This window comes from Pleurodeles waltl, chromosome 11 (assembly GCF_031143425.1).
Source record: "Pleurodeles waltl isolate 20211129_DDA chromosome 11, aPleWal1.hap1.20221129, whole genome shotgun sequence".
Taxonomy (NCBI): domain Eukaryota; kingdom Metazoa; phylum Chordata; class Amphibia; order Caudata; family Salamandridae; genus Pleurodeles; species Pleurodeles waltl.
In genome coordinates, this window is record NC_090450.1 from 422,192,340 (window position 1) to 422,214,717 (window position 22,378).

Below are 22,378 nucleotides of genomic sequence, written 5' to 3' on the forward strand. Positions count from 1 at the left end.
ACATTCATTTGTGGAGTATATGCATGGTATTCATTTTTTAAAAAAAGTTATTCGTGGGCTGTGGCTGTGTCATCACTGTAGCAGCGTAAAGTGCAGTTCACTCAGTGAGTGTAGCATTGATGACAACTGTGTGACCAATATGTAGGACTTTAAAAAATAGGAGAAAACTAAATCTAGGTGTTTGCCTTTAAAAGGAAGAAATACTGATAGATAAAGAGGCAGCATTGTTTATAGTTAAGAGCAATGATAATAAGTGCCAGGGCACAAACGTTTGCCCAGAGGGCGCTACTGAATGTCACGGTCCCAAATACCAAAGCTGCACTGTCTTTGTTCCACCTCCTATTTCTTCAATTCACCACCAGACTCTCCTTACCCCTTTATGTCGCTCTTGCAGGTTCCTGCTTTCGCCTTTTGTCACGATTTTTCTGTTTTGATAGTTCCATTACTTTTCATTCATATATGGTTTCTCATTTTATTGGCATTTATCCACATTTTGTTTTTGGGACAGAAAAAGATCTACTTTGCAACAAATATTTAAAGTTCTTCTACTCTACTAATAATAGACTGAAGTTCACCAGTTACAGTTAATTGAAGTAACTATAACTCTCCTTATAATTTAACTATAACTCATGCTGTCACCATGCACTGTTCACGCCCTCACACATTACATCACTCATGACATGTTCAAGGACAGCATTGATAACATCACTAATGACATTTTAAATATTGCCATATATGACAAATTGTGCATGTCGATGGTGCGTTATAGTTACTTCATGCAGAGAGGTACAGTTATTTAAATTGACGGTAACTGGTGAATTTAGTGTTGGTGGTCATTTTACGCTCAAAATGTTATGCTGTAAGTGACATTTTGACCTACTTATAAGGTCACTTTAACCTTTGTTTCTTTCAGTGACTAAGGTTTTTGTATTATGCATAACTATAATTGTCAATTTAACCTTTGTTTATCTCGGTGAACACAAGGACACAAACACACACTTGTATTTTTGTGTAGGGGTGCTGTCTGTCCTTTAAAGTTTGAACACCAATGTCTGTTCTTGAACTATGAGCTATAGTCATAACAATGACTTGGTAATTAGTACGTTTCATAGATTGTTTGGTTTAATCTTGAACTGAGTTTAGTTTGTGAAAAAGCATATGATTTATGGTCTGTAGAAGAAAAAAAACTTTCAGTACAAATGTAATGAATCTAGCCTGAACCCAGTGACTAGAATTAGTGGTGAAACGAAACTTGAGGGGACCCTCCTGCAAAGTACATCGAGGGCACCCCCGACCAAGTCAGGAGTTCTCAGGCAGGGGCTGCCACCTGTGCATAGTTTACTGTGCTGAGGGGGCCCCCTGGAGCTCAGCGCCCCCCTGCACCACAGGGGCTGCGGAGGTATTGTTACACCAGTGAATGGAATCCAATAAAGAACTTACCTAACTCAATTAGACACATTATCTGAAGTTTGTATTTATTATTTTTATCCATTTTGAAGTAAAAACAATACAGACTTAATTCTTAAATTTTAACCAAGTGTTTTAAGGAAATTGGCTGAACCAATAACATACGTACATTCACACTGGACAAAGGAAATGCCTTACCCATCCGTCACCATAGAAGTCGAACCACAGTGCTCAAACACACTTTGATGTTATTTGCAGTGGTCACCAGTGCAGACTCCTTGTTGTGGCCATTTCTAAAACCGCATTGAGACATATTCTGAATATTGTGTTGGTCAGGAACTCTGCATAGTTCCTGATTCAAGGGTGGCCCTAAGATTTTAGCAGGGAGTGGCCGCAATGAAATTGATCTATAGTTTTTAAGTACCCTAGGATCTACCAGTGTGTTTTTTTAAGGAGGCAAATCACAGTTGCTTCCATCCAAGCCGGAGGGAAAATATACACTTCTATGTTGGTATTGCATACTTCAGCAAGCTGAATCGAAATAATCTCACAAGATAGCTGACGAATGTGCAGTGAGCACAGGTCAGTGGAAGCCCCGGATTGTGAAGGGAGGAGAATCTCCCTGACTTGCAATTGAGTAATGGTTGAACATTTCTAAAGGATCATACTCTGTGGACTGTTAAAATTATCCTTTAATAAATGTAAGAATCGGTTAATATTCTCCAACTGGAATTCCAGATTGATATGTCATTTTTTTCCTCTTTCTGGTCTGTTTGTCTCTAGTAACGAGAAGCCAACTTTCCGAGAGGTGATCTCACAGCTCGAGTTGGATCCAAAATGCAAAGGTCTTCCCTTCTCTTCCTTCCTGATCTTGCCATTTCAGAGGATCACAAGGCTCAAGCTGCTGGTACAGGTAATCCTCCCCAAGCATCTCTGAATAATTGGTGAAATTGATTACACTGACTAGAACTTCAGATCCAGCTTCATCCACACCTGCCTTTGAGCACATGCTGATGAATTAACTAAACATAACTCTTTCACGTCACACTCAGTATTTCGGTCTTTATCTCCCTTCTCAGCTATACAAAATACTTTTCACCATGTAATGCTGTCTCTGGCTTACACATCACACGCAGAAAGAACTCTTTCACACTATGTCATCACTGTCTTCTCATGTACACACATATCACATACTTCCCTTTCACGCTTAACAGAACTCCTGCTCACTCATACTCTAATAAGCACTTGATCTATTGAACTGACCACAGTCTCTTTTCACACAAAACAAACACCACAAATGCTGTATCTCTAACAAATATAGATAAACTTTTTGACACACCTACAAACAGCATTTATTTTCAAATAAAGCTCTATCACACACACATAACACACTTCCACAAGCAACATCTCTATAGTGTTGCTTCTTTTTCCCACTCTCATCTACACCCTGTGACACACATACACACCCTTTGACACAAGTGCACACTGTAGCAAACAGTGGTACACAGATATACACTCAAACACATATAAAGACACACAGATACATGATACCCTTCCATGCTTAACAGCACTGACTTTGACTCCTTCACTCCCTTTCTTTCACTTCCGCTCTTTCCCTCCCTTTCCTTCCTTTTCTCTCTTCCCCTTGATCTCTCTCTCTCTATTACAGAAGCATACACACACCTCTCACATTCACTTGCACTCTCCCTCTCACACTGTGTTGTCTTGAGGGACTTTTGCGTGGACTTGATCCTTGCATTGTATCCCAGTCAAGGTAAATATGTCTCCCAGTTAAATGCTCAAATTAACCTATTATTTGTGTAATGATTGTTGTATCTAAAGAACTCTGTAGTTTGTCTACCTGTTCTATGCACCCTTCATTTAGTCCTCTGGAGGAAGGCCTAGTTCCTAAAATCCTAACCCAGTCTCAATGGAAATCTTCTTTCCTGGCCAAAAAGCTGACCACAGTAGCAGTTAGGTTCAAGCCAGACCTGCAGCAGGCGAGGCCTAATCATACCAAAGCACACAATTACCTAATCCTACTCCCAAATCCCAAAGAATACCTACGTGACTCTCCTGGAACATAGTTCCTCCTAAGGTTTCCACTGTTTACATGGTGTGTTCATTTCTCCAAACTCTACTTAAGTCAAATGGGAGATACAGCCCTTTGAAGGGAGCTAATCTTTGTTCTATACATTTTGTACAGCCTTAATATCATAATGGATACAGCCTACTCTTCAGTGATTTATACATCTGTGTTCATTACTAAAGTCTTACACCTAGCTCCAATGGGAATGTTCCCTTTTAAGAGATCTAAGCTTCAGTGTGACTGCTACAGAAACAATTCAGCATTAGTTGCAGCCTATTTCAATGAAGGACCTACACTAATTCCTTACCCATTCTAAGGTAATAGTCCCCAAAGGGCAAAAGGTTGGCCTATCATTTGGAATAATCTATGTCTTGTAGGTTGTAACGAGGTGCTCTACTTATCAATTTCGTTTCTCCAACTATTAGTCCTTGAATTGAACGCACCTTATTGAATGTACTTGTACTTAGGTGTGTTCCAGAAATACTCTGGAATTAAATTTTTTGGACTAACATGTTTACTTGACCCAATTGTGCTACCATAAGTCGTATCTCTAAAATTTAAATATTTTAGGACTACATGCTTCTATTTGTGCCATTCTACGCATCCAATTCCAGTCTTTATTGGAGAACTGTCCCTGAAGGCAGCTGTGATTGGGTTCTATCATCCTTTACTTTGGAAGGCTTTGTGACTAACGTACTCCAAACGTTACACTAGAATTCATGGCCCATGATTGATCCACTCTCCTTGAGTGGTGGATCCCTAATTCTTTTAATGCCATTTACATTGATCATGTATCCTTGGTCTTTTGGGGGAGGGGAATTGTCTTTTTGATGATGTTTAATTGATAGGGTACCGGAGTGTCTCGGCTAACAATCTGTTAATTTTATGCATAGAATATACTAACAAAAGTGGAGGAAGGATCGGAGAAAGAAGGCACAGCCTTAGATGCCCATCGTGAGCTTGAGAAGGTAAAACGTAGTATCTACCAGATTATAAGTGCAAACACAGAGATAACTAAGATAACTATGGTAAAAGGAATGTCAAGTCCTCGAATATGTGATAACACTATTTTTGATGTTTTGAACCTGACTTCAAGGACAATCTTTGCAAGTGTTTGACTGTCTTAAGCTTGTAAGGCTTTCTTCTGTCTGTCTTTGGTGGTGGTTTTTGTGATTCTTTCATTTATTGTTGTTTTGTAAGACTTTGTGATAACTGCTTTTATGCCTATTTGTGTAAGTCCTTTTTCTATGTTTGTATCTTGTTTACTGTGTCACTTATGTGAATCGTTCTTCTATTTTTCTTGGCCTGACATCAATGTTCAGTTTATAAGTAATATTTTGTATATTTTTCTTTTGTCTGTTGTAATATTTATTCATGAGCTGTTCTCCTGCATGTTCATTCGTATTCATTGTGTTTACTGTTGTATTTCTTCAACTCTCTGGAGTTTTGTGGCATGTTTAATATTTAGTAATATTCTCCCAGCCACTAGAATTTGTTTATTGGTTTAGCTATAGATTGAAATCTACATGACGGCATTGCACATCTTTTCTTGTTGGAATTCCTTGAAATGCTTTGCCACATTTTTCACAGCTTTCTGCAGCAAAAAAGGGTTCAGTGCCTGAAAGTATCACTGTAATATGAATCTGAAACTGAATTGAAGAGTGGTTACATGTGTTAGGTGGTGGTGATTTTTCTGACTCACTAATGTTTTATTTTCTGTGCTCCTATAAATCATGCATGTTTGTAGCTTTCAGTGCAAGAATCTCAGGCTTTGTGACCTTGAAACATATTGTTGTGGAGACACACGGCATTATTAATCAGTGGGACTCGTTGCTCAGGACTGAAATCTGCTTGAGGGTATTGCAACAGACAGTGCTACAGGAATTGAAGGCCACTGTGCTGTTACAGGTTGGGAAAGTAAAGGATGGAGATAGATGCTCCAACACTTTTTCAGTGCCAGAAAGGTGGAACACAAAAACTGGATGTGGCCGCTAGGTGGGAATTGGGGACCAGTGAAGAGCAGCAGAGCTCAGAAACTCAGATGGGGCAAAGTGTCAGTGCTAAGCAGCCAAGGGGTAGGGCTGCTAGGCCTGTGCAGAGCAGACATTGAGTAGGAGGGGCTGAAAGAACAAATGAAGGCTTGGAGCCACCAATTAGTGAAGGCAGGTAGAAATACCCCTAATTTTGGAAATCTTCTGCATCTGCAGATTTGACGTTCTTGACACATGTTTTCTTGTTGGAGTTCCGTGAAATGCTTTGCCTCGTTTTTCACAGCTTTCTGCAGCAAAAAAGGCTTCAGTGCCTGTTAGTATCGCTGTAATATGAATCTGAAACTGAGTTGAAGAGTGGTTACATGTGTTAGGCGGTGGTGATTTTTCTGACTCACTAATATTTTATTATCTGTGCTCCTATAAATCAAGCATGCTTGTAGCTTTCAGTGCAAGAACCTCAGCCATTTGTGACCTTTAAAGAAATTGTTGTAGGGACACAGAGCATCATCATTCAGTGGGGCTCATTGCTCAGGATACTCAGGGCCCCAAGAGGCAGTCCCTCCAACAGCCCACAGCTGCTCTACTTGATTGGCGCTATGTAGCGCGAACCAAAGCCCTGCTGCATGGGACACACACGGGCTGCGCCCCGAAAAAGGGCGGGCCTGCCCTGCTCCCATCAGCCACAGGAGGAGGCAGAGTCTTTATGCACATCTGGATTGCCTTTTGTAAGCTCATGCTTTCCCCTGGATACTGTGGCGAGAACCGTTTCTGCTTATTATCTTTGCTACATCGTCGCCTATGGTCATCAGTTGACCATTTAGCTCAGATAGGGTGAGCACCCGTCCGTAAATTTCACGGCCTATCCGTAATTTCGCCCTGCTGTCCGTTTTCCGTGATGAAAGCTTTAATGGATGGCATTTGTCCATAATTTTAGCCTTTCACCTAAAGGGCAACGGAGGCAGGGCAAAATTACGGGCAGATCAGTTTCCCCAGCTGGGCTGGAAGGCGGGGGTCTCCAGTGCTCAGAGGGAGGGAGGGGCAGACAGATAAGAATCAGACCTTCATGCCAGGTGGTCTCCTTCACTAAAGCCATGCAAATGTGCCCAACTGGTAAATCTGCAAATACAAAAGGGCTTGAAAACCTGCATTGACTTTACTAAAAGGAGTCACTTGAAGTTTTCTGGTGGCAAAGATATTTCTTTTAGAGAGGTATTGTAATGGTGTTCCAAGGTGAGCTGTGGAGTGTGTGATTTTAATGGAGTGTTATAATTTTTTTTAGTACTAGGTATAAACTGTATATTATTCAAATCTGTATTTCAGAAGCACTTTTTTATTTATTTAACCGAAATGTATTTGCGCATTTTGTAGCAGCCTTTATTATGATGTAATTGTATTTTTCACAGTTCTTTCAGGGACTTCGGTACCTCATAGTACTAAGAAACATTGGCAAAGCAATAGGTCTCATCTACGAAATAGTTATTGCTTTGCTAATGTGTTTTAGCCATTAGCCATGTTGTACACCAGAGTAGCTGCTGTTCAGCATAGCTTAAAGTTAGTTGCATAGTGGTGTGGAGTGGAGTAAAGTAGCATAGGAGCAGTGGCGTAGAGCCCAGTGGAGCAAAGTACAGTGCAGTGGGGTACAGTGCAGTTGTTTAGAGTGCGTTAGCGTAGAGTGCAGTGGTTTAGAGTGCAGTGGCATGGAGTGGCGTGGGACAGAGTAGAGTGGCATAGAGTGCAGTGGAGTAGAGTGGCATACATTAGATTGGCAGAGAGAGCAGTAGCATAGAGTGGTGCAGTGGCATAGGTTGCAGAGTAGACTCACGTTGCAGGGAGTGCAGTGGCGTAGTGTAGAGTGGTGCAGAGTAGAGCAAAGTGCTGTAGACTGGAGTGATGCAGAGTAGAGAGGCATAGAATGCAGTGGCATAGAATGCAGCAGTACATAGTACATCGGTGTATAGTACAGTGGTGGAGAGTGCAACGCTGCAGAGTAGAGTGTCAGTGCAGTGATGTGGAGTAGAGTTGCACAGAGAGCAGTGGCATAGAGTACAGTGGTATAGAGTAGAGGGCAGTGGTGTACAGTGCAGTTGTTTAGAGTGCATTGGCGCAGAGTGCAGTGGCATAGAGTGGCATGGGGTAGAGTTACATAGAGTGCAGTGGAGTAGAGTGGCATACAATAGAGTAGCAGAGTGCAGTAATGCAGAGTGGTGCAGTGTCATAGAGAGCAGAGTAGACTCATGTGGCATAGAGTGCAGTGGTGTAGAGTGGTGCAGAGTGGAGTATTGTAGAGTGGTATAGAGTAGAGTAAAGTGCCTAGAGTGCAGTGGCATAGAGTAGAGTGGTGTAGAGTGCAGAGTAGAGTGTCAGTGTAGTGGTGTAGAGTGGTACAGAGAACAGTGGCATAGAGTACATTGGTGCAGAGTAAAGGGCAGTGGCATACAGTGCAGTTGTTTAGAGTGCACTGGTGTAGAGTGCAGTGGCATAGAGTGGTATTGGGCAGAGTATAGTGGCATAGAATGCAGTGGAATAGAGTATATTGGTGCAGAATACAGTAGTACAGAGCAGAGTGGTGTAGAGTATAGTGGCGGCCAGTGCAGTGTTGCAGAGTGTTAGCTTGCAGTGGTGTAGAGTGCATTGAACTAGAGTGCAGTGGTCAGAGTGGTATAGAGTACAGTGGCGTAGAATAGATTGTTTCAGAGTAGAGTGCAGTTGCAAAGATTGGAGAGGTGCAGGGAGAGTGCAGTGGCATAGAATGCAGTGGCACAGAGTGCAGTGGCATAAAGTAGATTATTTCACAGTAGAGTGAGGTGGCTTAGAGTGGAGAGGTGCAGGTTATAGTGAAGTTGCATAAAGTGGCATAGAGTGTGATGGCATAGAGTAAAGTAGTGTAGAGTGCCATGGCATAGAGTGCAGATGTGCAGAGTAAATTAGAGTGACGCACAGTGTATTGATGTAGAGTGCAGGGGCATAGATTTGAGTGTTACAGAGTAAAGTGCACTAGCATAGAGTGTATTAGCTTAGAGTGCAGTGGCGTACAGTGCATTGTTGCAGAGTGGCAGAGAGTTGAGTTCTGCGGATTAGATTGGTGTTGCCTAGACTGGAGTGGTATGGCGTGCAGACGAGCAGAGCGCAGTGGTGTAGAGAGGCGTAAAGGGCAGTGGCATAGAGTAGAGTGGTACAGAGTAGAGTAGAGAGGCATAGTGTGAAGTGGCATAATGTGGAGTGGTTCCGAATGGAGAAGAGTGCAGTGACATGGAGTGGAGTAAAGTAGAGGGATACAGACTAGGGTGCAGTGGCGTGTAGTGGTGCAGAGCAGAGTGGAGTGCAGTATGGATGATATGCTAACACACTGCCATTACAGACAACACATTTTTGATTTAAATGACTATTACAATTGCACAGATATACAGTTTTTCAAATCAAACTATACTGTGCACAGATGATGCTGTGTGGAAATTGCATCACCTAATGCAATGATTTGTTTTAATCATGTAAAGATATTTGTTTCCAGCACAGTTCAGAATTAACAAAAATGTGCTTGATTGGTACATCTAATTCTGATATATTCTGAAGTTTATTTAAATGTTGTCATGTGACAGAAAAAACTCTTTCCTAACCCCAGTATCCAGCAAGATTGTCGCATAAATCCTCTCACTTTGAAGTCAGAGAAAGGAAAGGAAACACTAAGTTCCCACCGAAGATAGAGCCTGACATTTGACTTTGTTCTTTGAATGCACAGCAAATATAATAATAAGATAAGAACAAGATTCACAGGCCTGTTTACAGAAAGGGAGCACTCGGCAGGATACTGTAAATAAGGTTTTGGCAAGGGAAGGGACGAATTCAAGCTGCATAGCCTAAAACAAATAAAGCCAGCAAATTGAAAGCAACAAATTGTGAGTTACAAACCACAAGGTCAATGGCAAGTAACGGGCAGAATGCATTCACAAGGAAGCACTATGAATTTACTTAAAGTGACAGCTGTGGGGTACTTTGTGAGGAAAGTCCAGTATTTTAGTCCATATCTTGCAGAGGTTTGGCTACATCAATCACCCAGGTAGTATGACGAGAAGACCTGGAGTGGTTTCCATGTTGCAGGATAGGTCTGTACATCCATTCTATCAGTTGCCACCATTTCCTATGGTACAGAGCTTCTGGCACACCTCTTGTAGGGTTAGTGCTAGGTGGCAGACATGAAATAGGGCATTTAATGATTATTTAAGGTCGTTGTAAGTAAGGAGTTTACCGGAATGAAGATGGTAGTCTGCCACAAGGGTTTGGAAATTTAGTAGCTCACTGTTCAGAAACAAAGTCCCCAATTTTAAGACACCTGCAACATGCCACTGATGGAGTTGCTCTAAGCACAGCCATCCTGTGCGAGTGGGAAGGCTTAGCAAAGGTAGTGCAAGAGCATAGGGTTTCTTAGTGTCAGTTTACAGGTTCTGGCAAGGCAAGAGAAAGCCGTGCATGATAACCCCGGATGGTGATCCGTAGAATGGTCAGTAGGAAACAATGAGCAGTGCATTAAGCCTTCCTTAAAAGTCTTTACTGGTAAACCCCATCTCATGCAGGGAGGTGGGCAGAAAGCCAGTGAGCCACCCATTGGACCTGTGCAGCTGAATAATAGCATTCTAAGTCCAGAAGACCTAATCCACCCGCAGTCACAGTTAGCTTTAGAGTGGAAAGAGCTCCTGATGGCGTCGCAGTGACCAAATCAGATGTGTGGCCTATCTGAAGAAGGAATGAAGGACGAGCAGGGGAAGGTTTACAAAATAATACTATAATTGGGGTAGCACACCATCTTCACTAGTGCCACATGGCCTTTACAGAAAGCAGAAGAGAAGACCAAAAAGCAAACTGGGCTTGGAGGGACCGTTCGCTCTGCCGAGATTTTCATCCTGGAGATCAGTGTAAGAATGGTAGATATTAATCACTAGGTATCAAAAGGTAACTGGTTCACAGTTCAATCTGAGATCTAATTGCATATGAAGGCGAAAACAGTGCCATATGTTAAAGAAACACTAATTAAAGTTTAAAATTTCTAAATTTTGTTTGTGCAATTTACATCCCAAATTTTGAAGTTTCTATGGGGGTCATTCTGACCACCGCCGGTGGCGGAAGCCGCCGGCCTGGCGGGAACGGCCAGAAGACCGTACCGCGGTCAAAAGACCGCAGCGGTCATTCTGACTTTCCTGCTGGGCTGGCGGGCGACCGCCAAAAGGCCGCCCGCCCGCCCAGCGGGAAAGCACCAGCAACGAGGATGCCGGCTCCGAATGGAGCCGGCGGAGTTGCTGGTGTGCGACGGGTGCAGTTGCACCCGTCACGATTTTCAGTGTCTGCTTTGCAGACACTGAAAATCTCAATGGGGCCCTGTTAGGGGGCCCCTGCAGTGCCCATGCCAGTGGCATGGGCTCTGCGGGGGCCCCACGACACCCGTTCCCGCCATCCTGTTTCTGGCGGTGAAAACCGCCAGAAACAGGATGGCGGGAAGGGGGTCAGAATCCCCATGGCGGCGCTGCTTGCAGCGCCGCAGTGGATGATTCCCTGGGGCAGCGGGAAGCCGGCGGGAAACCGCCGGCTTCCCTTTTCTGACCGTGGCTTTACCGCTGCGGTCAGAATGCCCCCGGAAGCACCGCCAGCCTGTTGGCGGTGCTTCCGCGGTCGTTGGCCGCCAGGGTCAGAATGACACTTAAGGATAACCCAGATCTCTAGTTTGGCTTTTGCTCAATTTCAAAACCATATAAAGACATGGACAAAGCGGGCAATTGCCTTGCACAACCTTGCAAGGGGTCTGTGTAGGAAAGTACCATCTTGCCTGGCATGTTACCCCCATATTTCACTCTATATATGTTGTTTTATTCTATGTGTCACTGGGACCCTGCCAGGCAGGGCCCCAGTGCTCATAAGTATGTGCCCTGTATGTGTTCCCTGTGTGATGCCTAACTGTCTCACTGAGACTCTGCTAACCAGAACCTCAGTGGTTATGCTCTCTCTGCTTTCCAGATTTGTCAGGCTAGTGACCAATTTCACCAATTTACATTGGCATACTGGTGCACCCATATAATTCCCTAGTATATGGTACTGAGGTACCCAGGGTATTGGGGTTCCAGGAGATCCCTATGGGCTGCAGTATTTCTTTTGCCACCCATAGGGAGCTCTGACAATTCTTACACAGGCCTGCCAGTGCAGCCTGAGTGAAATAACGTCCACGTTATTTCACAGCCATTTACCACTGCACTTAAGTAACTTATAAGTCACCTATAAGTCTAACCTTCACCTGGTGAAGGTTGGGTGCAAAGTTACTTAGGGTGAGGGCACCCTGTCACTAGCCAAGGTACCCCCACATCGTTCAGGGCAAATTCCCCGGACTTTGTGAGTGCGGGGACACCATTACACGCGTGCACTGTACATAGGTCACTACCTATGGACAGCGCCACAATGGTAACTCCGAACATGGCCATGTAACATGTCTAAGATCATGTAATTGTCACCCCAATGCCATTCTGGCCCTGGGGGGACAATTCCATGATCCCCCGGGTCTCTAGCACAGAACCCGGGTACTACCAAACTGCCTTTCCTGGGTCTCCACTGCAGCTGCTGCCAACCCCTCAGACAGGTTTCTGCCCTCCTGGGGACCAGGCAGCCCTGGCCCAGGAAGGCAGAACAAAGGACTTCCTCTGAGAGAGGGTGTAACACCCTCTCCCTTTGGAAATAGATGTGAAGGCTGGGGAGGAGTAGCCTCCCCCAGCCTCTGGAAATGCTTTGATGGGCACAGATGGTGCCCATCTCTGCATAAGCCAGTCTACACCAGTTCAGGGATCCGCCAGCCCTGCTCTGGCGCAAAACTGGACAAAGGAAAGGGGAGTGACCACTCCCCTGACTGCACCTCCCAGAGGAGGTGCCCAGAGCTCCTCCAGTATGTCCCAGACCTCTGCCATCTTGGAAACAGAGGTGTTTGTGGCACACTGGACTGCTCTGAGTGGCCAGTGCCAGCAGGTGACATCAGAGGCTCCTTCTGATAGGTTCTTACCTCTCTTGGTAGCCAGTCCTCCTTCCTAGGTAGCCAAACCTCCTTTTCTGGCTATTTAGGGTCTCTGCTTTGGGGATCTCAGCAGATAACGAATGCAAGAGCTCACCAGAGTTCCTCTGCATCTCCCTCTTCACCTTCTGCCAAAGAATCGACCGCTGACTGCTCAGGACGCCTGCAAAACCACAACAAAGTAGCAAGACGACTACTAGCAACCTTGTATCGCTTCGTCCTGCCGGCTTTGTCGACTGTTTCCAGGTGGCGCATGCTCTGGGGTTAGCCTGCCTCCTTTCTGCACCAGGAGCTCCGAAGAAACCTCCCGTGGGTCGACTGAATCTTCCCCCTGCAACCGCAGGCAACAAAAGACTGCATCACAGGTCCTCTGGGTCCCCTCTCAGCACGACAAGCGTGGTCCCTGGAACTCAGCAACTCTGTCCAAGTGACTCCCACAGGCCAGTGACTCTTCGGTCCAAGTTTGGTGGAGGTAAGTTCTTGCCTCCCCACGCTAGACTGCATTGCTGGGTACCGTGTGATTGCAGCTGCTCCAGCTCCTGTGCACTCTTCCAGGATTTCCTTCATGCACAGCAAAGCCTGGGTCCCCGACACTCTAACCTGCAGTGCACAACCTTCTGAGTTGTCCTCCGGCGTCGTGGGACTCCCTTTTGTGACTTCAGGTTGTCTCCGGTTCACTTTTCTTCTAAGTGCCTGTTCAGGTACTTCTACGGGTGCTTCTGTGAGGGCTCCCTACGTTGCTGGGCGCCCCCTCTGTCTCCTCATCCAAGTGGCGACATCCTGGTCCCTCCTGGGCCACAGCAGCATCCAAAAACCCTAACCTCGACCCTTGCAGCTAGCAAGGCTTGTGTGCGGTCTTTCTGCGTGGGAACACCTCTGCAAGCTTCTTCACGACGTGGGACATCCATCCTCCAAAGGGGAAGTCCCTAGTCCTCTTCGTTCTTGCAGAACACCAAGCTTCTTCCAACAGGTGGCAGCTTCCTTGCATCCTCAGCTGGCATTTCGTGGGCTCCTGCCCACTCTCGACACTGTCGCGACTCTTGGACTTGGTCCCCTTGTCTTACAGGTACTCAAGTCCGGAAATTCACTATTGTTGCATTGCTGGTGTGTGTTCTCCTTGCAGAATCCCCCTATCACGACTTCTGTGCTCTCTGGGTGTAGTAGGTGCACTTTACACCTACCTTTCAGGGTCTTGGGGTGGGCTATTTTTCTAACCCTCACTGTTTTCTTACAGTCCCAGCGACCCTCTACAAGCTCACATAGGTTTGGGGTCCATTCGTGGTTCGCATTCCACTTTTGGAGTATATGGTTTGTGTTGCCCCTATACCTATGTGCTCCTATTGCAATCTACTGTAACTTTACATTGCTTACATTACTTCCTTTTGCTATTATCTGCATAATTTTGGTTGTGTACATATATCTTGTGTATATAACTTATCCTCATACTGAAGGTACTCACTGAGATACTTTTGGCATATTGTCATAAAAATAAAGAACCTTTATTTTTAGTATATCTGTGTATTGTGTTTTCTTATGATATTGTGCATATGACACCAGTGGTATAGTAGGAGCTTTACATGTCTCCTAGTTCAGCCTAAGCTGCTTTGCCATAGCTACCTTCTATCAGCCTAAGCTGCTAGAAACACCTCTTCTACACTAATAAGGGATAACTGGACTTGGCACAAGGTGTAAGTACTTCTGGTACCCACTACAAGCCATGCCAGCCTCCTACAGTCTGGCCCCTGCTCACCCTTCCAAAGCTCTAACAGTGGACCATTGCACCAGAAGAATTTGAGATAAATGTAGAGTCCCATTCATACACTCTAGTGCAGTGAGACTACAGACAAGTTATGGATACATCACAACCTGACATTAGGTGTGAGACTGTCGCCAACACCATCTGCCCAGCCTCTTTAAAAAAAAAAATAGGTTGAAAGTCCATGGGCGGTTGGGGTAAGCCAGATGTTTTTGTTCAATTTGTTTAAACCAGCATAAGGTTAATTACCTTAATGTGTCCCAAACTGTTTGCCAGGGGTTTTAAAATGTTCGGAAACATAATCAAAATTTTGCTGTTACTTTCTCTTCAGGAAAGATCGGGTAGATTTGGGTAGGGGTGATGGCCTTGCCGCAGTACTGAAGGGCATTAATTTACTACTGAACAAGGACGTAATGTGACACCTGAATGTAGCATACCAGGAGGCAATCACAAAAGGTCCACAGTGAATAAATAGTGCTATGTTAAAAAAGAGTAAATAAATGCACTGACAACATAGTGAGGCATGGCCTCTCTTGCGTGTGTCTGTAAAACTGATGTTTGTTCTTGAATTTTTGTCCTGAATTTTGACCCTTTGTCCTGAATTTTGACTCTTTGTCCTGAATTTTTAACAGTCCTGTCCAGAATTTGCCTCAATGCCAGGTGGTCACCCTATGCTCAGAAGGTGGACAAACTTTGGGAACCAGTCTTTCCATTTATAACCAAAAATAGGTTGAGGTGAGGGCTGGTGAAGTTGTTGTTGCCGTCCCCAGCCTACAGTTCAAACAGCTATTATAAGATCTTAAAACACCAGCTTGTTCAAATATCTTGATACTCTGTGGCATGTCATTCATATACACCCCGGAATGAGTAACCATTCCTTTTGAGTCACCTATTTAAACTTTGATTTTGTAGTGTTACCGCTTGTGAACGTACGACCTAAGCTGTTTTGCTGGAGGGGTTTTCTCTATACCTTGTTAGATTTTTTACTTTGAGCTGCTTGGTTTCCCTTTGCTTTCTATTTATGTCAGGGCTGTGGGATCGTAAACCGGGGTGAGGTGGTGCCTGTGGGTAACTAGCAGGGCTTCCTTTACCAACAGTTACCAACATTAAAGGTGTAAAAGGAAGGCCATTGAAGTAGCGCTAGTGAAAGGACAAATGTCAAAAATAAGGAAAAGCGCAGGGGAGAATTGCACTTTAGCCGACAAAGGTGACCCGTATTGAAGAAGTGGAGTCAATGTTGAGTTCTAATCGGAAAGCAGCTAGTCTGCAACGTAGCAAAATTACAGCTTTTCATAAGAAGCGCGGAGACACACATTTCCCAGGCAACGCTCTTGAGTTACTAAACATCAAACCATAGGCCGCCCAGAACCGGCAGCTAGTTTGAATGGAACTAAGAATACACTTGCACCACTACCCTCATTGGACGAACCACAAGGTAATAGAGTGCAAACTCTAGCACAAAATCAGAATATAAACATACATATCCATTACCAGCTCTCCGCCAAATCCTGGCTAGTTCTAGTCCATTTTGTGAACCCCAAGGGTGATGTAGCTAACCACAAACAAATCCTAGTAAAATCGAGCCTCATTTAAGACTCAAAGCTTTGACAAAAGGTGCTGCTGACCTACACGAACACATAGGGAGATTAGTAGCCCAAATGAGTAATGAAGGGGGAAGCCATGGTAGTGAAGTTCTTAAGCAAAGTATTACACAAATTGAGAACACACAGGACCTGAAGATAGGCAGTAAGTTGATACAACCACACTTGGACCCCGCAGGGTCAACCTTCAAAAACACTGACAGCATCGTTCGCACACTAGATTATATTAAAATCCCTTAGAAGAGAGAGAGGGGGCAACTGGACTGTAAGAGCCGGGACAACGAGAACTCCCTAACTATTGAAAAGGTGGGACATAGTGGGGAGGCAAAACAATTGCAGGCCGTGTCCCATAAACAAATACTTGGGCAATTTTCATTATGGGGGAAACATGGGGAGATTCCAGAACCAAAGCCAAAATGGGCTGGAGCTTCCAAACATCCAGAAATGGAGCCCAATGATATTCGAAGAATAACCCAGTAGACAGTCTAAACAATTACTCTCAGATCTCTGGGGATTATAAAGTATATATGTTCAGTGTTCCCAAGTTAAAGCAAGAGGATAGGGAAGACGAAGACTCCCTCAAAAATAAGGGAATACACTGGATTAGGCACAAGCAGCAGTGTCTGTAAATAGTAGATGCTGAGATAATCAAGGCTAAAAGCCTATCCAGCGAACCTGGAAGTTTGGACTGTACTTAAAATCTAAAAGTCTAGTTGATGGACTGATTGCTCTGGATTTGAGAAGTAGTTCACCTTCAGACTCAGCAATTAGATTCAGGCTGAATAAACCTAAGAAAGAAACCAATAATATTCAGGGAGCTCCACATTACTCTATCAGTGTTTATACAGTTTTGCACTATGACGAAAACCTGGATTCTGTGGACTGACTGACAAGACTGAGGCCTCAAGTAAACACAGTGGGGAGCCCATACAAAACCTTGTAAACCATACTAATCCAAACCCTAAGAACTCAACTTCAGGGGATTGTTTCTGTAAGATTCGGGGGGGTTGGGGTGGCTGTCCATCTCTATTGATCCTATAGGTTATACCCAAGTTGAGGCTCCATTAAACAATCTACAGGAACCACGTATGGTAACAAAGTCTATTGTTTCCTGCAATATTGCAGGATTGAAATTGATTGAACCATAATGGCAGGAGTACATGGAGCAATTCGACATCTGCTTACTCCAGGAAATATGCAAAAAGAACAGTTGATGGAGGGAATGTAGACCAAATCAAACATTCACCCCAGTCACAGATCTGGGTTTAATCCATCAGTTTGTTTGCCCACCATGCTGTTCCAGTTTGGACCCAGCCATATGCAAATCAGTCTTGACCCTGTTCCCCATGGGAACAGTCCAGCCCGAACTGCCAGGCCAGGTCCTCCCTGGACCAGAAACAAGCATCCTGGGACCGGTTTCGTGGTATCACCCCTCTTCAGCTAGGCTAGCTTGAATCTGGTGGCATAGTGAGCACGGGATCCACGTCTGGGCATACCCTTCCCACTTGGGGCGACAAATGCAAAAAGGACAGTTGATGGACAGAATGTAGACTAAATCAAACACTCACCTCCAATCACAGATCTGGGTTTAATCCATCATTTTTTTTGCCCACCTTGCCATTCCAGTTTGGACCCAGCATTATGATTTGCTGATGACAGTTTTGTTGTCTCAGACGGTGAAGGGTTTGCATAGATTATTAGATAGCTTCTACGGCTACTGTAGCCTAAAGGGGCTAGAAATTTAAATAAAACAAAATATACGGCCATAAGAGACCATAGGTCCTTTAGGAAAAACATCACAGTCCATCAACAAAAATTGGAACATGTCCTACTTTAGCTATTTTGGTATTATAATAGATTCAAAACTGGAATCTTCCATTGGAAATTCTAAATATTAAAATCCAAAACAACTCTGTCACAGATTTCTATGGCAATCATTAAAAAGCACCAAGCCAATAAATCCAAAGTGGGGTCCCCAGCCCCGGAGGCATTCACCCATGTTGCCAGTGTACTTAGATCTTTCATTAGGAGATTAGAGCATTTAGCCATCCTAAGACCTCTATTATTTTGGGAAAGATTCTGGGTCACTAATGAATTTACACCCCGCAGGGAGGGATTGAGAGAATTACTGGAGCTAGATGGAAACAATTCTTTCCATGGCTCTGTCATGTGCTGTTCTATTTTAGCAAGTTAGGTTTGAGGCATTTTTGGGAGGATCCAATCTCACTAACTGCTCAGTCGAGAAAGGTTTTGAACAAAATTACTTGGTATACATATCAAACAGTGCACACAAGGGGCTAGAAATTCAAATAAAACAAAATATACAGCCATAAGACACCATAGGTCCTTTAGGAAAAACATCACAGTCCATCAACAAAAATTGGAACATATCCTACTTTAGCTATTTTGGTATTAGAGTAGATTCAAAACTGGAATCTTCCATTGGAAATTCTAAATATTAAAATCCAGAACAACTCTGTCAGTCGCTCTGCTCAAATTTTAAATATTCAATCTTCCCCAGGTTTTGTATTTTATTTATATACTGTGCAACCACCACTAGCAAAGGCGCTATTCTTAAATTTTCGTTTTGGTATTTTACTGATCAAACAAACACAGCCAGGTAGTCATCTGATTGCACTTTATGTATCTTAAATACAGAAGAAAATCTTGCACAGGTTTTTTTTTTTTGCTCAGCTTACAATAACACTAGGAAAAAATGGATTAAACCTATCTGGTGTAACCTGGGGAGTAGGAAATGTATAGAGGCATTGCGTATTTTAAAGTCAGATTTGACAGAACCCATTGTGTTTAGCCTCCTTAGATATCTTTTTGCCATGAGCTCGGTGTGGCAGAAGGATGGATTCATATTTTAATCAAAATTGAATTCGATTTTTATCTTTCTTAATATTTGTTTTATTTACCATCTGCATCAAGATTTGTATAAATGTTTTCATTGGTCGAAGATAATATGTTTATGTTTTACATGTATTATATTGTTTGATGTTTGTGATTTTTATAGTTTTTAACCGAAATAAAAACTAATGATAATGAACTTTTATATACAGACGGAATATTGTTGGTGTAAGTTAAAGCAATGTCAAACATCTCCACTAGTCATGTTTAAAAGTCTGAAAGGAACTCTGAAAGGGGAAGTGTCATTGTACCTTGTTTCTAGGATGTCTGTTTTTGTGTGCTTTTTTGTGTGAATGTCCTATTTAGTCAACATATCTCTATCTTGTGGTTCTTGAGTAAGACTTTCTCCCGTTCAGTCGATCTCTGGGTCTCCCTTTCTTTCAGGTAGTCCGGGCCTGCAATGAAGGGGTCCGGAAGATGAACCGCACAGAGCAGCTGATAAGCATTGAGAAGACTTTGGAGTTTAAGATCAAGGTAACTTCATTGCACTGGGTGGACATTAAATCAAGCAGAGCAGGAGCAAACATTTCATCACTGATTTGTGTTGCCTGTTTTGCATTTATCATTGCCAGGGTTTATGTTGATGTTTTTATAAAGTGCTCCAAGAGTCCATGTGACACATCTGTTTAAATCACCCCTAGTTACACCTTTGGTTTAGCTAGTTATGTATTTGAGTTGGTAGCAAAATACACTGGGTCGGCCTTAAATGAACGAATGAACGCAGCTACTCAGAGTGTCACTGCGCTAGGAAACCAGATGAACTGCTGCTGAAACATTAAAGAGAGGTGATCAGAAAAGTGTTCAGGGCTTTCCAGAAAAGGTAGTAATTTTGAATAGCCAAATTCTTAAAGGAAGGTTGTTCCAAGCCCAAGCTGCTAAAACAGAAAAAGAGCCGCCTTTCCTGGAGCGGCTCCGTCGAGGGACTACAGTCAGGAGAGCATCAGTGGAACAAGGTGGCTTCCCAGGTTGAAAAGGCCAAATTTGCATATGGGAACTGTGAGCCACATTCGCAAAAACAAGATGCAACAACAGCAGAGAACAGAATTCTCTTCCTCATTGGGAACCAGTGAAGCTCAGATAGTTGAATAGACAGAGGCATGCCAGGAAAGTCTCAATAGGAGCCTTGTTGCTGCATTTTAGATCACTTGCAAAAACTTAATAAGAAACGCTAAGGTGCCTAAGTAGAGAGTGTTAGCATAATCCATCCTGGGTGTAATTAGAGCATGGATTGCTATTTGTTGGGCCTCAAAGGCAACAAATGAAGGAATGTCGACTTGAGAATGGAAACACATGAAGCTACCACCACCAACGGTTGAGGTTGAAAAGAGTTGGTGATCAAATTTTACTTCCCGGTTTCAAGCCACCCATGCAGGGGGGAGATGGAGGAAGTGCCGCTGGCCAGCAGTTGTTCTACAAATCGAGAGTCCAGACCAAACAATAGAATTTTGGTTTTATTCGAGTTACACTGTCAGTTATTGGCCTACATCCAGTTAAAAACTGCTTTCGGAAAAGCCTTGAGAGACTCCTGAGCAGCCACTGAGACATTCTTACACATAAGGAGAAGTTGAGTATCATCTGCATAAGTAATAAGATTCTACTAAGGCTGCTAAAAGGGACATATAGATGCTAAATAGTGTTGGACTCTAGGATGAACCCTGCGGTACTCCTAGGCTCAAAACTGTAGTGGTAGAAGGTTAAGGAACCATCCAGATGCCGTTTTTTCTGTTGTAGGGAAAAGAACAAATCCAGCTTTTTACCTTACTGCCCACTCCAGTGTCATTAAGGTGTAAGAGAAAGACATGCAAGATCGTATCAAAAGCAGCTGAAAGCTCTATAAAAATCAAAGCAGCAATAGGACCTTTATAGAGTCAACGATTTACAGGAGTGCTGTTTCTGTACTATGCCAATGACGAAGCCTGACTGTGACGGATGCAGAAGCCCATATCTTATCAAAGACCCAGAGAGCTGACTATTACAGCATTTTAGACATACTAGGCAAAAGAGAGATTGGTCTAAAGTTGAATAGCTGAGATCTATCCTCCAAAGGTTTTTTAAAGAGACGAATCACTTTAACCTGCCTTTACGTTCATTGAACTTGCGTTGTATGCAAAAGTAGGAGGGCAAGAGTCTAGCAGAGAGCCCAAATTTACAGCTCAACATTGCCTAATTAGACTCCTCCAACGTACCTGGCTTGAACTGAGACATAGAACTACCAGGGGGCAAAGGTCGTCCTTCCAACACTACCGCAGTGGTAGCCAAACCTATACCTGCCTGTAATTCTGCTGAATTTTAATACGTTAATTTATCATTAAAAAAAACAGCTAATTTAGTGCACTGACTTCACATGTCTTCATAGGCCAAGTGCCCTCTTGTGGTTGTAGAAAAGGCTTGTCAGCATCCACAAGGATTTTATCTCTAAAGAAAGTGCTTTGAGCTGTCTTAATTCCTGTGTGATATTTCTTCAGAGCCTATTGTAGTTGGCCTTATCAGCCGGAAGATACTGTTTCTGCCAAATTCTTTCCAGTTTCTTACGTTATTTTTTCTCCACAGCTAACTTAGCTGTGAACCATGGAGCGGAAGGAACCCGTTTCCCAAGAGAGACTGTTTTCAATGGGGCAGCCTTACCAACAACTAATAGCACCTAGTAATCAACTGTCTGAGCATCAGTGTTCATAACAACTCTACCAAACTAGGTGTGGAGATAGAAAGAAGGCTAGTTATCTCAAGAGTTTTGATTTTATGCCAAGCCCACAAACGAAATGCCACCAGCTCTCCAACGTGGATGCAAAATTTAGTAAACTAAGAGAAGGTGATCTAACCAGGTAACCACCATAGGATTTTCTTCTAACAATAGAATGTTTGGAAAAATAAAATCAATTGCATGCCCCGTAGCATGTGTAGGGATGTTATTACAAGGGAAGAGATTCAGGGGGCTAGTAAATCAGCAGGTAAAGTGGGTAAAGGCTCATTTGGATTATCAACATGTAAATTAAAATCTACAAAGAGAGTGAATTTGGGATATTGCATGAACTTTGGAGCTAAGGCATTGTCTAATGATTAAAGAAATTCACTAGTCTATCCTGGGGAGCAGTACGCCAGGGCTCTAGAAAACTCTAACTGTAAAGACTGTGAGATGCAGAAGCCAAGGGCCCCCACCTCTCTCAGATCTGCACAAGTAAAAGTGGAACATTTAGGATTCCATTTATATGGAATTGCTAGCCCAGCCCCTCTTTTGTCTTCCCTGTTCAGGTGGAGCCTGATGTAATTACTAGGGAAAGCCATTTGATTGTCTGGGCTTTCCCAAGCAGGTCCACCTCATAAACAGAGCATCTAACTGGGTCTCCTCCAACAGACTGTAAGTATACAGAGCATGCTTATGGAGGGAACAAGTATTAATTACAGAGGCTTTCAAATGGACCCCCACCTCTGTGTTTGGATTGGCTGCAGGTAGCCCCCCTTTCTTACCTAGTGTATTCCAGCAGGAGTACTACCCAACAGCAGCAGCAGCATGTAGGGGGACCCAAATCAACCACATGGACTGCGTGGCTGATGCTGGCCACGGTCATATGCGTACAGGTGCAGACG

The 22,378-nt window shown here is 43.6% G+C and overlaps 1 protein-coding gene across 2 annotated transcripts in view; it reads left to right on the forward strand.

Annotated features, from left to right (window-relative positions):
• Positions 1 to 22,378, forward strand: part of NGEF (neuronal guanine nucleotide exchange factor) — an 850,900-nt gene that overhangs the window by 727,229 nt on the left and 101,293 nt on the right. For both annotated transcript variants that reach the window (XM_069213776.1, XM_069213777.1), the window contains 3 exons: positions 2,191 to 2,320; positions 4,390 to 4,464; positions 19,178 to 19,267. In XM_069213776.1, the coding sequence (XP_069069877.1) occupies positions 2,191 to 2,320; positions 4,390 to 4,464; positions 19,178 to 19,267 (295 nt within the window). The remainder of the gene's footprint in view (positions 1 to 2,190; positions 2,321 to 4,389; positions 4,465 to 19,177; positions 19,268 to 22,378) is intronic.